The sequence below is a fragment of the Protobothrops mucrosquamatus genome, unplaced genomic scaffold (assembly GCF_001527695.2).
Source record: "Protobothrops mucrosquamatus isolate PMUCROS unplaced genomic scaffold, P.Mucros_1.0 scaffold49, whole genome shotgun sequence".
In the NCBI taxonomy this organism is placed as follows: domain Eukaryota; kingdom Metazoa; phylum Chordata; class Lepidosauria; order Squamata; family Viperidae; genus Protobothrops; species Protobothrops mucrosquamatus.
In genome coordinates this window covers 1,545,229-1,561,487 of record NW_015386431.1, presented here as the reverse complement: position 1 = coordinate 1,561,487, position 16,259 = coordinate 1,545,229, and the positions used below count along the sequence as shown (strand labels likewise).

At 38.6% G+C, this 16,259-nt stretch overlaps 1 protein-coding gene across 1 annotated transcript in view; it reads left to right on the top strand.

The window, feature by feature from the left end:
* Nucleotides 1-16,259, top strand: part of LOC107283823 (cathepsin E-like) — a 27,634-nt gene that overhangs the window by 5,087 nt on the left and 6,288 nt on the right. The window contains exons 3-8 of the mRNA XM_015811784.2: nt 3,200-3,317; nt 4,056-4,174; nt 4,669-4,868; nt 5,587-5,706; nt 7,500-7,644; nt 11,224-11,322. Of these exons, the coding sequence (XP_015667270.2) occupies nt 3,200-3,317; nt 4,056-4,174; nt 4,669-4,868; nt 5,587-5,706; nt 7,500-7,644; nt 11,224-11,322 (801 nt within the window). The remainder of the gene's footprint in view (nt 1-3,199; nt 3,318-4,055; nt 4,175-4,668; nt 4,869-5,586; nt 5,707-7,499; nt 7,645-11,223; nt 11,323-16,259) is intronic.

The window sequence follows — 16,259 nt, the reverse complement described above, 5'->3', positions numbered from 1 at the left end:
GCGGGACTGGCCTAGGGTAATTTTTTAGAGGGGTTTTAATTATATTTTAATTAGACAACATTTAAATATTTCTTTTTAACTAATTTTAAATTTTGTAATTGTTTTTGGTGTATTTTAAATTGATTGTCAGCCGCCCTGAGTCCGCAAGGAGAAGGGCGGGATATAAATTCAAATAAACTAAACTAAACTAAACTAAATGTTCCTGGATTGTGCAATGAGGTGGGCTTTTGTGTCTTTTGCTAGTCTGAAGAGGATGTAGGATTAATCCTATTATGTCCTGTTCTTAGATTTTGGGTGGGGAATGTAAATTCTTAATCCCATCAGCTGTGGAAGCAGAAAGCATTTTGCTTATGAATGGTGTGCCCCAAATCTGCATTTCTAAAAGCTGGCCTACTGAGTTTCTGCTTGGGGCAGGGGCAGGTTTCTACCTGTCAGAAGTAAGTCTTCATCCTGGTTCATCCAAGCCGGGGATAAATAAGCAACATGGCGACTGCTTTGGGAAGAAGGTTACAGTTTATTGAAGAGGCAGAAAGATGGTTCTTGCAAGAAAGAGCAGAGGGAAGAGGAGGAGTTGAGCACATGGGCAGTAGGTTTTCATACCCCTTTTGTTTGGAATAGTTTCCTGTTCCTGTGGCATGAACTTTGAGGCTATTTCTGAGTGTTTTTCTAGACCTTGATATATCTGTGGTTTAATCCTATTATCATATCCTGCTTCCCAGGTGATGGGGCTAATGACTCCTAGAGTTTGGGTGGGGCATGCAGATTTTCTCTTTGTCTTCTTGATTGCTCTGGCTTCAACTTTCTGATGGTTTTACATCTGCATTTCTATGGGGCTAGCTCTTGCTTGGGGCAGAGACTTGGGGGCAATGTTGGTTTCTGCTTTTTTAAAATACTTTTGAGGAAATATATTTTTCTGCCCTTTTAATATTTCCTTCTCTGGGGCTCTGACTTCCCTTTAAGATTTTTCTCCATTATTCCTTTGGGGAAATATAATATTTTGTCTTTTTTAAAAATATCCCCCCAAATATTTCCTTCTCTAGGAGAGTGGGTGGGTGCTGACTTTCTACAATACCAATCAGACACTTATAATACTTAAACTCACTAATATTGTTGGCACACACAATCATGTCATAATGTAGCAGATGCCTGTGATGGTTAATTCCTAAAAAATAGATTGTGAGCTGTGGTTATGATAGTCTCTGGGTTGATATGGAGAGGAATCTTCTGAAGGCAACAGTGACTGATTCTCTCTTGACACCTCAGGTTCAGTGGCTCACTTTTTAAAATCAACTTCAGGATTATTTTCAAGCTTCACAAAAATAAAATTGCTGGCAGAGTTCATGTAGAGCTTTGGAGTGAGATATCACTGGTATGCTGATAACACCCAACTCTACAGCTATTTGTACAGGATGTTCTGATCTTCCTGATAGTTGCTTAAATTTGAGAATGGGCTAGATGAAACCAAATAAACTAAAAATTTGCTTCTTGACCCCTCCCCAATAGCTTTGGGTTCCCAAGTGACAATGACTACAAAAAGTGTGTCTGCACTGTGCCTTATCTAACCATTCCTGAGTTGCTAGACTTGGCCAAAGTTTCCAGGGCTGTATAAAGTACTTTATGTTGGGCAATCCTTGAGACGTGTCCAATTGGTGTAAAATATCCTGGCATCCAGGCAGCAAATAGATGCAGAATATTGCTTGGCAGTTACTTTCTGGCTACTATTTAAAGTAGTGGTTTTAACATTTAAAGCCCTAGAGTAGACAAACAAAAACCTGATTACCTGTGACCTAACCTGTTATATTAGGTTCTGTTTAATACCTAACGTATTATATCAGGAAAAGAGGTTCTCTTCTGATGCCCTTACTCTCTGAGATCTTCTTGTTATGCATATGGGAAAGACCCTTCCCTACACAGCATCCATGCTGCATCTAAGAATTTAGCTCAGTCTCCACTTTTTCCAGTTTTAGAACAGGAGTTAGACCTTCCTATGAGACAGGCCTGTTCAATTTTAATTAGTTTATAATAACTTTTTAAATATATTAAGTATTTATGCTTTGTTGAGTGCATATGGACATAATGGCAGAATATAGGTGGAAATTTAAAAAAAATGCTTAATACAATATTTGTATAGAAATAGATATGCACCTCACAAAGTGCAATACCAAGTTGTATTATACTGACTTAATAAATAAAACAACAGTCAATAGTGGAGTTGATTTTATTGATTTGGATTCAGACCCCACACAGCATTTCCCCCCCTGCTCTCAGTAGACTTCTGTATTGCTCAAAATGTCTTTCCTGAGCCTTGTGTGAGCTGCCATACATTAATCTTTCTTTTACTATTTCTCATTTCTACAGCACCCTTGCTTCCCATACAACCTCTTGGGGTTATTCCAAACATCCTTCTTCAGACCTACAGGAAAAGCTTTCAAGAACCAAAATAAACTATAGGGAAATAAAAATGGGCAAATCCCATTTTGTGAGCAGAGACTTTGGGTTCAAACTATTTTATGGTTTACATTTATAATACAAATTAAAAACAGGTGAACAAATAAATAATAAAAATATAATAAGACGAATCCAAATGTGCACTAATTTCTTTAAAAAGACCTCTGATGTAGAAGGGGGTTGTTAGTTCCCCCTATGTTTCCTGAATGTTTTTTTCCCTTAAGGGCTGAGAAGCAAATAGAGTTAAACATGGAAATGACAGAATTAGCAAAAACCCACTCTCTTTATCTGAGGTTATTATAACATTGTCTGTACTAATAGTATGTTTGACTTCAGGCGTATGTGTTCTATTAAGTAAGTGTTTTATCAGACTCACAGGGCCCACTCAAGGCAGCTAGAAGCCAATTAGAGAGCAGAGGGTACAATGGAGCCAATGGCTTTTCTAAACCCAACTTATCATCTGTGTTTACAGAATAATAGTTCTAAAGATGAAGCTGGAATTTTAGATATCAGTGTTTCAACATCCCCTCCCAAATTCTCCAGGTGACTAACAGGATCTTCCCAAGACTTTGGTCAAGAACTCGTCATTTTCATGTTTTAGAGATGAGAAGCCTAGCTATGAGATAAGCCCTTATACTGTCCTTTCTTACAAGATGTCTGGGCTGAAGCCTTAGAACTGAAAGGGGTTTAAAGCAAGTTGGAACTTGGTAGGTGACTGATTACTGAATGATGGTTGTCTTTTTCCTCCTAGGCCCAATACTACGGAGAAGTGAGCATTGGCACCCCCCCACAGAAATTCTATGTCATATTTGACACTGGATCTGCTGATCTTTGGGTACCATCAATATATTGCATGAGTGATGCTTGTTGTAAGAAATATTTATATCATTCAAGTACTTAAATAAAATCAACAAAGAAAAGTTCAAATTCTGCAGTAAATAATTTTGTCATTACACAGGAAACTAGGGAAAAGAATTGTTAATTCATGATTTCATCTAGTTCTCTCATGAATATCAAACCCCCTTTGAGATTTCTTCTCTTCTGATATTTCCCATTCATTTCAGTAAGATGATACAACTCTTCAAAAATTGTGTCATTTTTGAATTGTCTCATTTTTAATGAACATTTTGATTTTTCTATTTTTATTGATTTGTGTATTTTTCTATTGTTTCTTTTAAATTTGTGGTCTTATTCTTATTTTATTTAAACTGTTTTACATGAGGAGGAAAGTCTGTATAGAACCAAAATAACCAGGAAGAAATAGTAGTAGAATGCTTGAGTTGAAAGAGATCTAATGTACCCAATTCCTTTAGCCTAAATTATAATCATAATTGATATAGGCAAAGATGTTCATATTAACAAAAGTATTCTATGTATCTTTGAATCGGAAGCTAATTTTTGATCAAGTGATTATTCTGCCTTAGTGCGGCTATTTCCTATAGTTATTCTTCAGAAGCAGTCAAGAATTTTTAGCTGCTTTCTGACAAGAGAGTTTGACCCTGGACTATGTAACATACTTTAATTCCATGTTTTTCTTTTGCTGAGAAAATATTTTTAAAAGTTAATCCTACTTTCCAGAGGGTTAAGATCAAAATTTATTTTTACAGTAAAACACAACAAATTCGAGTCATTTATGTCACATTCCTATCAGTATGGAGGGCGACAATTTTCTCTGCGATATGGTACTGGGCACCTCATGGGCATTTCCTCCAAAGATGTGGTCCAGGTGAGAGAACTGCTGTTATCTTCAAGGATTTTATTTTTTCTGAGAATGTGTACTAGAATTAAGAAATAAATTGCTGGAGATAAATGAGACCAAATGTCTTCTAAAAAGAATTCAACTAAAATAGGCACCTTCTTATTAGGGGAGCTAGGAATAATATCCTAAGGAAACAATTGAGAGCCAGTTTGATATAGTGGATAAGGTGTTGGCCTAGAAACCAGGAAACAATTTTTTTACTCTCATCTTAGGCATGAGAAACTGGTTTGGTGTCTTTGGACCTGTTACTCTTTCTCAGCTCAACTGAGCTCAAAGAGTTGTTGTGGGGAAAATATGAGAAAAAAAAGGAGTGTTGGTATGTTTGCTGTCATGAATTGTATATGAAAAAGGTGGGATAAAAATCTAAATAAAACAACAATTACCTTGAAATGATTCCTGCAATACAGTATGCAGCTACAGTATCTTTTTCATATTATTTTTCTTTTACAATCGATGAACAGATTAGCAACATTTCCATTGAGGACCAAGACTTTGGTGAATCTCTCTTGGAGCCGGGCAACACCTTTGTCTCTGCGTATTTTGATGGGGTGTTGGGCTTAGCATACCCTAACTTGTCAGTGGTGGAAGCTATTCCAGTCTTTGACAATATGATGAGACAGAATTTGGTTGAACAGCCTGTGTTTTCCTTTTTTCTGAACAGGTCAGTATTTTTATGTGAAAAGGGAAAACATTAATATATACAAATGGAGGAGAAATAGATGCATCAGTTGATTAACATCTATTCAAGAATTATTTACTTCTCATGCCATTGCCTCTTTGGGGAAGATTATTGATTATCTAATTCTGCATTATATATTCTGGGAAACACTATTTGCAGCTCTTAGTTAAATACAGTTGGAAAACTTGTTTTGTAGTCACAGAGGTTTCCTTCTCTCAAAATAAACCACCAAATCACAACATGATTACCTATTAACTTTCAGCCAGTCTGTTTGATCAAAATTCTGTTTTTTCTTAAAAAAAAATTAAAAAATCTATTTTTCTATGAACAACTTTTTCTAATAGATTATTACATGTCCTATAAACATATTTCCCTGCTTATATCTGTATACAGCTTTCCAATTAATCTGTATTATAGACATTTCCAAATATATATGCATTGCATGAAACTTCCCCAAATATGCACCATTTTATATGCAATTACGAGCTGAGAAACACTTTGAGGTAGATTTTAATAACTTCATGCTATAATAGCTTCTATTTTGGCAGGTTACACCATTTTTCTTGAAAATAAATCCATAACAGATTTCTTTTTCATCCCTAATTTATTTCAAATATCTCCCCTAAGTCCCAGATATGTTCTCATTCAGTTTAACAACTGCATATTTTGTTCATCAGCATAATGCATTTCATCATTTCAGAGATGGTACCAAGGATGGGGGTGAATTGATATTTGGAGGCATAGACCATTCACTCTACAATGGACCCATATATTGGATTCCTGTCAGTAGAAAAATGTACTGGCAGATTCCTCTTGAAAAGTAAGTTTGCTAAAACAAAAATCTTGAGGTAGGCATATAAAAACAACTTCTGACCCCGATGAAGCAGATGAACCACAACCAATCCATAAATATTATGCCTATGTTTGCATATGAGAAGCAATTTTCTGGGCCTACACTATTGGCTGCCAGACAACAAGATAACAATAATATATGAGCTCAAGAATAATTTTTTAAAAAAGAAAAGAGCCCTTTTTATAAATATATTATGATGGCAACTGTAAACACAGTCACAGTCTTGGTATAGATCAAGATCAGGAATTCACTAAACAGCTACAAATCCAAGAGACAAGAGACACAGTGGAGTAGAACTCAGAGTTCTAAACATGGCATAGTCAGCTAGACACAACAGAGCAGAGGCCTGAAAAATTGTTTTCAGTATCTACTCCCAGGAAAGAAGGGCAATACAATAGCCCTGCTGAGCCTTCATTTTATTTTTTGTAAGCCACCCAGAGTCACTAAGAGTGAGCAGGTGGCCATGTAAAATTTCTAAATAAATAAATGAATAAAATATAGAACTGCAGCAGCTGAATCTTCAGCATTGTTGTCTTGTTTCCTACCAAGTCTCTCCAATCTATGGAGTTGTTCCCTCTGTGGCTGAATCTTTATCAACCATTCTACTTAGGATTGGTGGCTGTACCTCACACTTTGAGGGGCTGTGAATGCCGGCATGGTCGTCCTGGGGCTTCCTGGAACTGCCTCAGTGAGAGTGGAGTCATACATTTTGTTTTGACTCCATCATTACTGGAATAGTCCATGCCAAGATGATTGTCTTCAGGTGCCCCTGATGTCACTTTCTCACCATCCTACTCCTCAGAGGACATGTCCAGCAGGGCCATAACAACCAACCTATCTGAGGCAATTATCATGCAATAGATTCATGATTTTTTGAACATATGCTCACCTCCTATCCCCAAGGGGAAATAACTCACATAGGCATAATTTTATATAACTATAATTTTATTGAAGGGCATATTTAATTTAACTAAATATAATTACTTAATATATAATATAATTATATGTATAATTTTCTTTTAATATTTTCATGTATAGAAACTTTTTCAAAAGAAGAGACAGATCACATAGAAAGTATGACCAAGGTGTTTTCTTTGAATATCACTGTATATTTTTGTTTTTTCTGTTTTTAAGAAAACCAGAAGCATGGTTTTCTCATGGTCCCATTATAAATAAAAAAAGTTAGATATTTGCATGGTAAAAGGTAAACGTTTCCCTGTCAGTCATGTCCGACTTTAGGGCATGGTGCTCATCCCCGTTTCTTGGACAAGGGAGCCAGCATTGTGCGAAGACAATTTCCGTGATCATATAGCCAGTATCGCTATACATCAAAGATGCACAGAAGCTGTTACCTTCCCACCAAAGTGGTACCTATTAATCTATTCACATTTTTGCATGCTTTTGAACTACTAGGTGGGCAGATATTAGAGGATAATTCAGTACATATTTACTGAAGCAAAAATCTTACTACAGGATTTTGAAACAGGCAATTATGAGATTGCAGCATTATTTTCTCTTGACAACACTTTATGCAAAAATCCAAATGATATTAATGTAGTGTTTATGTGTGCGTGTGTGTATGTGTAAGTGTATGTAATGCAGAAAGAGAAAAAAGATCTGAGGTTGGCTTTTTAAAATACCTCCTTAATTTTGTTTGTTTTTGTATTCATATATTCCAATTACTTTCAGTCTGTTTCTTGATTATTGATGTTTGCTCTCCCCCCCCCATCCCTTTATGCTTTCCACATGCAATAATGCAGTGTGAAAATCCAGGGACAGATCGCAGCATGTAAAAATGGTTGTGAAGCTATTGTAGATTCAGGAACCTCTCTTATTACTGGTCCATTACTAGACATTAATAAACTACAAGCAAAAATTGGAGCTGTCCCCAGTTCTTCTGGAGAGGTAAATAAAATTTTGGGCTGGAAACGATAAAAATTGTTGATATCATGGTGACACAAATATATTAAGAGAGAGAAGACTTCTCAAAATAAGAGATATACTAAAGCATAAGTAAAGATTGGTTTTGCTGAAATGTAAAACTAACAATGAAGTTTTGATATAATCCTTTTATCCACTATGCCTATATTTAATATATCTGGAAACCAACATAGAAGTTGCTGGAAATGGAAGAGGCTGAATTTTTAAAGAGAGAATTTGTTATTTGTTTACTAGTGTGTGTCTGCTTTATTTGGAGCAAATGTTATTCTACAATGGATACTGGTATGGGAGAATGAAAACAGGAAAGGTACTGAATGGAAGATGGTTAGATGAACTGGTCAGCTTTTTTTATTCTACAGCTATCAGGTCTGGGCTGCAAATATTTGGATCACCACTTGATGACATTTCTATGTTCATCTGGATTCTTCCACCCAAACACTGAGTGCTTTTCTTCCACTGGGCAGCAAGACAGCCCGTAACAATCAAATCAGGCTCTCCCTTTTATCCATCACATATCTGATCCAATCCACCAATTTGGGGATCTGATTGACTCAAGGAGCAGCAGGCCAGTGGTGAAAATGGGGAATGAATTAAAGGGTTAGTGAGAAAAAGGCTAGCTGCTTTTTCATGGCACAGTCCTTATCAGGGGCCTGTCATTGTTTGGCTGCTTTTAAACATGGCTCTAATCAATTTTTCAGAAGAGTGCTAAACCCATGTTTTAAAGTAGCCTGACTTAACAATTAAGAAATATGAAAGGGGAAATTGCAAGGCAAAGTGGAAAGTGAATTTTGAGCAGCCACTCCCCATCGATCAGCTGTTAATTTGGCTACTTTTGAACACAAGTTCATGTCCTTCTAAAAAGGTGGTAAACCTGTCTTCAGGAGGAATGAAATAAAGCAGGGGTGTCAAACTGCCGGCCTGCAAGCTGGATGCATCATAGCGAACCCGCGCCCACCCCATTGCCAACAATGGCAAAAAAGTTGCAATACATCATGACACGTTGCGAGTTTGACACCCCCTGAAATAAAGGCTGGGAAGCAAATGAGCATCTGTCAAAAGTAATTCCAGGCTTTCCACAAACTCTATCGGAAACCTTCCTCAGTTTCTTTCAGCTGTTTTTTTTTTTTTTTATGCAGTGAAGCAGGATCTCCTCTTTACTGTTTAACCTGTTTTTCAGACTTGCTGATAAATGCTGGAAGGTCAAGAATTAGCTCCCAATAGAGTTTGTTCAAAGTCTGGATATTTTCCCACAAGCTGGTGACATTTGGTAGAGGGGGGTGGGAGACAATCCATGGCTTCTTGTCCTTTTTCTTGTGGTAAATAAGGACACCACCATTTAGGAGGTATTTGTCCTGTGGTAGGATATAAGTTGTTACAGATGAAATTTTATACTAGCATAATTTAATGCTGGTTAAAGAATGGGTAGACTGATTTTATGAAAGTCATGAGAAAAACTTCTATTATTTATAACAAGTGATAATGCAAGAACTGCTGGTTTAAAAGCCAACATTCTTTTGAAAATACTGAATAATTTTCTTGACTGGAAGCCATAATTATTATTGTTTCTGTTTAATTAAGCTGACCTAATTCATGTGGATTTCTTTTGAAACATTTTGATGACCTTTTGCTGCCATCTGTTGTCCTTATATCATTATTAGTTGTGAGATACTGATATAGTTGAAGACTGTAACTATTTAGATGCAGCAGGGAAGTTTTTTCATGACTGGGATAATTGAATCTAAGGTAGTGCATTTGTGTAAGTTTCACAACCAACATTTTAAATATCTTTTACACATTCACCAACTTTGTAGGAGAAAAAGAACTCCTCAAGTTATGAACTTCACTGTATAGTTATGAACTCACTCCCCTCTTAAAACTGTTCCACTTAAATCATAATTGACACACATCATCACCTATTCAGGGCTTTTCAACCAGTGGTATGGGTACCACCTGTGGTACATTGGCACCTGGCAGGTGGTACGCGACCATCCTAGAAAAGTAGTGGGGGAGGAGAATGACCTGAACCGGTGGCAACACCGCACAAGCCTGAGTGAGAGATGGCTGAAGCTGCAGGGCTGTCAGGGCTCAGCGGAAGCCCCAGGATCAGCACCAGGCTCCAGCTGGAGCTCGGCACTGATCCTGGTGCTTCTGCTGAGCCCTGAAGAAGCACCAATCAGCTAGAAAGCAGCACTGATCCTGGCACTTCTGCTGAGCCCAGAAGAAGCGCCGATCAGCTGGAATGTTGCAGCATCTCCAGGGTCTTGTGATTTACATTCAGATGCTTGGCAACTGATTCATATTTATGACGGTCGCAGTGTCCCAGGGTCATGTGAAGTGACCAAAACCTGCTGCAACCACCCAGCAGACGGGGGGGGGGAATAAAAACCAAACACCCCCCCACCCCACCCCCGCTGCCAATCCTCAACAGAAATGCTCACAACAATGAAAACCTGGGACAGGAGGAAGAGCGCCGCCAGGTGGGCAGGCAGGTGTCTTGCTCGGCTGTGGCTTGGGGGGCACTTTTTTCAGTGCCATTGTAACTTCGAACAGTCACTAAGCGAACTGTTGTAAGTCGAGGACTACCTGTACTTTATCACTTTTTTCCTTTTTTTTTTTTTTNTTTTTTTTTTTTTTGGTCATCAAGTTTTTGACACCTTGCTAGGCGACTGGTGGTACTCAGATATTGCCATATCCTAAAAGTGGTACAATGGGTGAAAAGGTTGAAAAGCCCTGACCTATATTGATTGTTCCCTTTGACCGGCTTGATAATAATGCTTGTTTTTATTAGTGCTGCTGCTGATATCCAACATATGGCTAGTGGGCAGCTGTGCACACCTCCAAGAATGGTGTTTCACAATGTATATGTAGGGCCTTGTTTTGAATAATTAAAACAGTGACATCTTTTTAAAGGTTACATGGCCGTTTTAACAGGTTTAAAAGAAATTGTTCAGCACACAGGCCCATACAGTGCAAATTACCTCTTTTGACAGTTTATCAGTGTCAAAAGTACATCAACCTTGCAAACAACATGAATATTTTAATGATTCAAGAAATTCCCCTTTGTTCATTAGCCACTCTTTCAAAGATTTGTATTGCCCTATTTCTTCCTTGGCCCATTCTCTGTTATTTATGGCCAGTTTAACTTTATGCCAACAGCATCTTTAGCTTCTTGTCAAAGAATGTAGGGTAGATTTATCCAACCCTATCACTTCCTGTGCTCATCAGATTGGATGTTGTACACCCACCTGTACCAGGGGGAAAGCAGTTTGGGAGACTACATTCTTATGAGAAAATATTACCTGTTTACTAGTTCCAATGCTGCTTTACTAGTTCCTCATGCTGCTTTTAGTAAGCCACTGTATCAGTTCTTTGGCTTATACTGTGGAAGACAGATCTAGCATTTACTGTTATATTTAATTGTTAAACATGAAACTTCCATATTCAAATGCAGTGGATGATTAGATATCAGGAATTATCAGGAACAAGTTACTATAAATGGTGACCAAAATTTTAGATCAAGGAATGCTTTGATTTGTGTTACAGTTCCTTGTGGACTGCAGAAGACTTTCCAGTCTGCCCTCAATAAGCTTTACCATTGGGCAGAAAGAATTCACATTAACACCAAAGCAATATACAATTAAGGTATGTATCCAAGCTTTAATAATGGTCACTTCATGATCATTTAATAATGATTTTAATATAAATAATGCTGCGCTTAGATGTCTTAGACATGGATCTTTTTTTCACATATATTTTATTGGATTCTATTAATCTAGCAAAACAAACAAACAAACAAACAAATAAATATTTTCTAGCAGCACATAAAAGGGATAAGTGCAGATTTTCATATGATTTTTGACACAGAATATTATTTTGGAAGGGTTTAGAAATCAGCTCAAAGAACTTTTCAATATTTATTGATCCTTATCTTCCACATATCAGTTCCTGTTTGCAATCAGAATATGCTGCTGTTTTAGGATTATTTTCTCCTTCAGCAAATAAGTGTTTTCATTTGTGATGAGACTGTACACAGGATAAACTTAATGTATCTGGAGGTAATCATCCTTGGGTAGGTGATGTTAATATTTGGAGCAAATGGATCCCTTTGCCCTCAGTCTAAAGAAGAGGCCTCATGCTCCAGCTGTCTAGTCCAATTGCCCCAAGGCTTGAGCAGCAGGATTTCCATTAATCTGTTCTATTCATATGTAATTATAGATTAATAATGAAGTCAAGCTGGCCTTTCATGAAACAATGCAATAGTTAGGCATTAGTTCAGCTCAGATTCAGTGCAGGCAGAGGCAAAATGACCAGATACATATTTGTATCCATTTGTTGACAGAAGAAGGATAGAAGAAACCAAATGAAGAGACAAGATTAGATTAGATTAGATTAGATTAGATTAGATTACTATCACATACTCATGTGATAGTAATCCAAGAGCAGGTATCCATAGTAAGAAGTTGGCTTGGCTGCAAGAGTTTTAATGGGCCTGGTGTACCCCAATTGGCTCCCAGGAGAGATAGAAAAGAGCAAATGGTGACTCTTCTCCAGATACTGCTGAACCATAATCCTAAGCATCTTGTGCCAACATGGCCATTGGGAACATCTGGAGAGTCACATTTTGACTACTCTAGCTGATAGAGTCAGCTGTGTTTCAGAAGTTGCCAAAATGGCATCCTTTCTTCACAAGGTAGGCTACCTCTTGGCAACACATGGTTACATTTAACATTTTTGGGGACTGAAGACCACAGTGGAAAAAGCTTTACTTTCAATATAGGTGATACCAGGATTTTCTACTTTTCCTGGATTTGGGGTAGTTATGAGGCTATTATTATTATTGATCATCGCACAGTCAGCCAGATGTTCAGACTGGGTTTGGCATTTTTGTCTACCTATCGAGTCCTTGCAAAGGACCTGGGATAGGCAGATATGGATGTTTAATGGTGTTACAGATATCATCGCAGGATGAAAGCTGTTCTCAGTAAGGCTGCCTTTTGCAATTGACTGATGGCAAATTTGACAATGCCAATGGTGTTCACCTGGTGCTCCAGTTGTTTTGGGATTGCATCCAAGGCACCTATTATTATTGGTACTACCTTTGCTTGCCTTTGCCACAGTCATTCTATTTCTATTTGTAGGTCTTTGTATTTTGTTATCTTCTCCAGTTCTTTCTCTTCTATTCTGATGTCTCCAGGCACTGCCACGTCCACTATCCAAACTTTATCGTCTTTCTTATTGACAATTGTTAAGTCTGGGGTGTTATGTGGTAGGTGCCTGTCTGTTTGAATTCTAAAGTCCCAGAGCAATTTAACTTTTTCATTTTCTATGACTTTCTCTATTTTATGGTCCCACCAGTTCTTGCTTGCAGGCAAATTATATTTCTTGCAGATCTTCCAATGCACCATTGTTGATACTTTGTCATACCGCTGCTTGTAGTCAGTCTATACAATCTTCTTGCAGCAGCTTACCAGGTGGTCCACTGTTTCTTCAGCTTCTTTGCATAAGTGGCACTTACTGTCTGTTGACGTCTTCTCGGTTCTGGCTTTGTATGCATTTGTCCTTAAGGCTTGGTCTTGTGTAGCCAGAATTAGTCCCTTGGTCTCTTTCTTCAACTTTCCTGCTCTTAGCCATTGCCTAGTCTTGTTGTTATCTGCTTTCCCTGCTATTTTTTTTAAATGTACTGGCCATATAGTGCTTTGTCTTCCCATGCCTCCATTCTGTTCTTCATTTGGTCTTTCTTGTAGACCAGTTTGGTCTCTCCAATAGTCAGTAAGCCTTCTTGATATATTAACTTCAGTACATCTTCATCATTGTCCTTCAGATATTCTTCCAAAGCCATCTTTTCTTCTTCAACCATCTGATGTACTTGCAACATTCCACACCCACTTATTTGTCTTGGTAGGTAGAGTCTGTCAATGTCATTGCGTGGATGAAGGGCATGATTCATTCTCATTATTTTTCCGGTCTTCCTATCCATTGCTTTTAGTTCTGCTTGAGTCCAGTCCACTATTCCAGCGGTGTATCTAATGACTGGAATTGCCCAAGTATTGATTGCCTTCATGGTATTTCCTCCATTAAGTTTGGACTTTAAGATCTTCTTCACTCTCTTGATATAATCACCTCTAATCTTTTTCTTGATTTCAGTGTGCTTGATGTTGTCAGCTTGAAGGATACCCAAGTATTTGTAGTAATCTTCCTCATCCAGACTCTTAATGTTATTTTCGTGGGACATCTTGATTCCTTCAGTTTTCACTATTTTTCCTTGTTTGATAGTAAGCCAAACTCCATTGCAATATCTTGGCTATATATACAGACAGTGTTGAGTAGTGATTCTATTTCACATAATGTTTTTGTATACAGTTTCAGATCATCCATGTAAAGGAGGTGGGATAGTCTGGCAGATGTTTTTGATGTTCGATATCCATGACCTGAGTTATTCAGTATTGTTGACAGAGGAAACAGTGCAATAACAAATAGTAGTGGTGATAGTGAATTTCCTTGAAATATATCTCTCTTGATATTAACCTCTCCCAGTCTTTCACCATTGACCCGCAACTGTGTCTTCCATTGTGCCATCAATCTTTGCACAAACTTTCTGATGTTTCTACTGACTTTTATTATTTCTAGGCACTTGATTATCCAGTCATGTGGCAGAGAGTCGAATGCCTTTTTGTAGTCAATCCATGCTACGTTCAGGTTGGTCTTCCTTCTCTTGCAGTTTTCCAAGATCATTTTGTCAATTAGGACAGGACTTTTCAACCAGTGGTACATGTATCACCTGTGATACTTTGCCATGTGGCAGATGGTACGTGACTGCTAGCCAAGTGTAGCGGGGGAGGGGAATGAGCCAAAGCAACCCAAGCCTGAGGGAGAGGCAGCTGCAGCTGCAGGACTGTCTGGGCTCCAGCTGATTGGCTCCAGCTGATTGGCACTTGGCTCGGAGCTGGAAGTAAACTGAAGAAAAAGGGGGAGGAGGAGAGGAGAGGCTATAAAAGGAGGTGGTTTGGGAAGGAAAGGGAAAAAAAGACAACAGGGAAAGATAAAGTGAGGTCAACCGGCAGGGAGGAAACAGAGACAGAGAAGCAGCAGCAGCTGTTGCTGGAAGAAAAGGTTCCCTGGTTCATTTTCTCCAGCCAGGAGAATGCAATCAGTGCTAATGAAATGAAAAGCCGGCATGTCAGAAAGGAGGTGGGTTTATTTAGTTCTGGATCAGCTGGCAGTTTGATTGGGTTACCATAGGATTTTTGTACAGTTTTTATAGGGTTTTGTAATTCAGAGGCTCCTTTGTGTGCTTTGGTTATTGGAATATTTTAGTCTATATTTTAGGCTAGCAATGAGTCCAAAGTGTTGACTTCTGTAGGTTTAATCCCTTTAAACAAATGTAATTAGTTTTACCCCCTTATCTTGAGTCTGTTTATGGCTTTTAGAAAGTTTTCTTTGAAGGTAAACATGTTTAATTTAAAGCTAAAGCTTTTTTCAATTGCCGGAGCCTTTCAGTCTTCGGTTGCAGCATTATGACACCTGACATGCCTGAGGCAGCTTAAAGAAAAAAAAACGGAGTGCCATGATTCCAACAGATGAAACTCTTCAAAGAACTTTGAGGCATTGTTTACCTTAAAGAATCTTTATTCGAATAGCAGCACATCGGCACATACATAATCCAAGAGATGTCATATCAGCACATCGGCACATACATAATATGTCATATCATCTCTTATTATAAAAGAGGGCTGGGGGCTTCTCTCAGTAGGAGTTGATTGTCCTGATCACTGGCATAGGGAGAATGGGAAGGTTGCTCCCCACTTCTCATTTCCAGCCCCTCAAACTTCTCTACCAATTTCTCCACTGACTGACTGCGAGCTGCGGACAGATATTTCCACTCACCTGTGTCCTCAGTGACAGACAATCTGGTAGTTCTCCCCCGGTCTGGGGAATGTGATATGCAGGAATCCTTTCATGATAGCCCAGTCTCGTACGCCTTTGAAGCCCTTAAGGGTGGCAAGGCCGTCTTGAAGCATCTGGAGTCTGTTGGGCTGGACCCAATCCGACAACCAGATTAGCTGTCCTAGTTGCTTGGGCTTCGCCCCCAGCTGGGAGGCCTGCAAAAGCTCCTTCTCTACCGGCGCACTGGCTGTCGCTCCCCACCCCCGGGGTAGTAGCTGCTGCCGGGGTGCTGGCTTCAGACAATTTCTCCCTCTCCGTGACGAAATCTTCCCCGAATCTTCATCAGCTTATCCCTCAATGCTAGGGACAGCAATTGGGGCTCAGGACCCCTAGATAGTTAGGAAAGTTGAGATTTTGGCTTAATGTCATGGTTCCGACAGATGAAACTCTTCAAAGAACTTCGAGGCATTGTTTACCTTAAAGAATCTTTATTCGGGTAGCAACACATCAGCACGTACATAGTCCAAGCCAAAATCTGACTTCCCCTCCCCTAAGCACATAGTATCAAAGCACAATTCCCTCCTCTAACTAACAGTCATAAATCACATTCTCCAAATTAGTTTGAAATGCTGGCTTCCCCACCAGTTCTTCAACCTGCCATGTCTTATCATCTCTTATTACAAAAAACCTTGGTT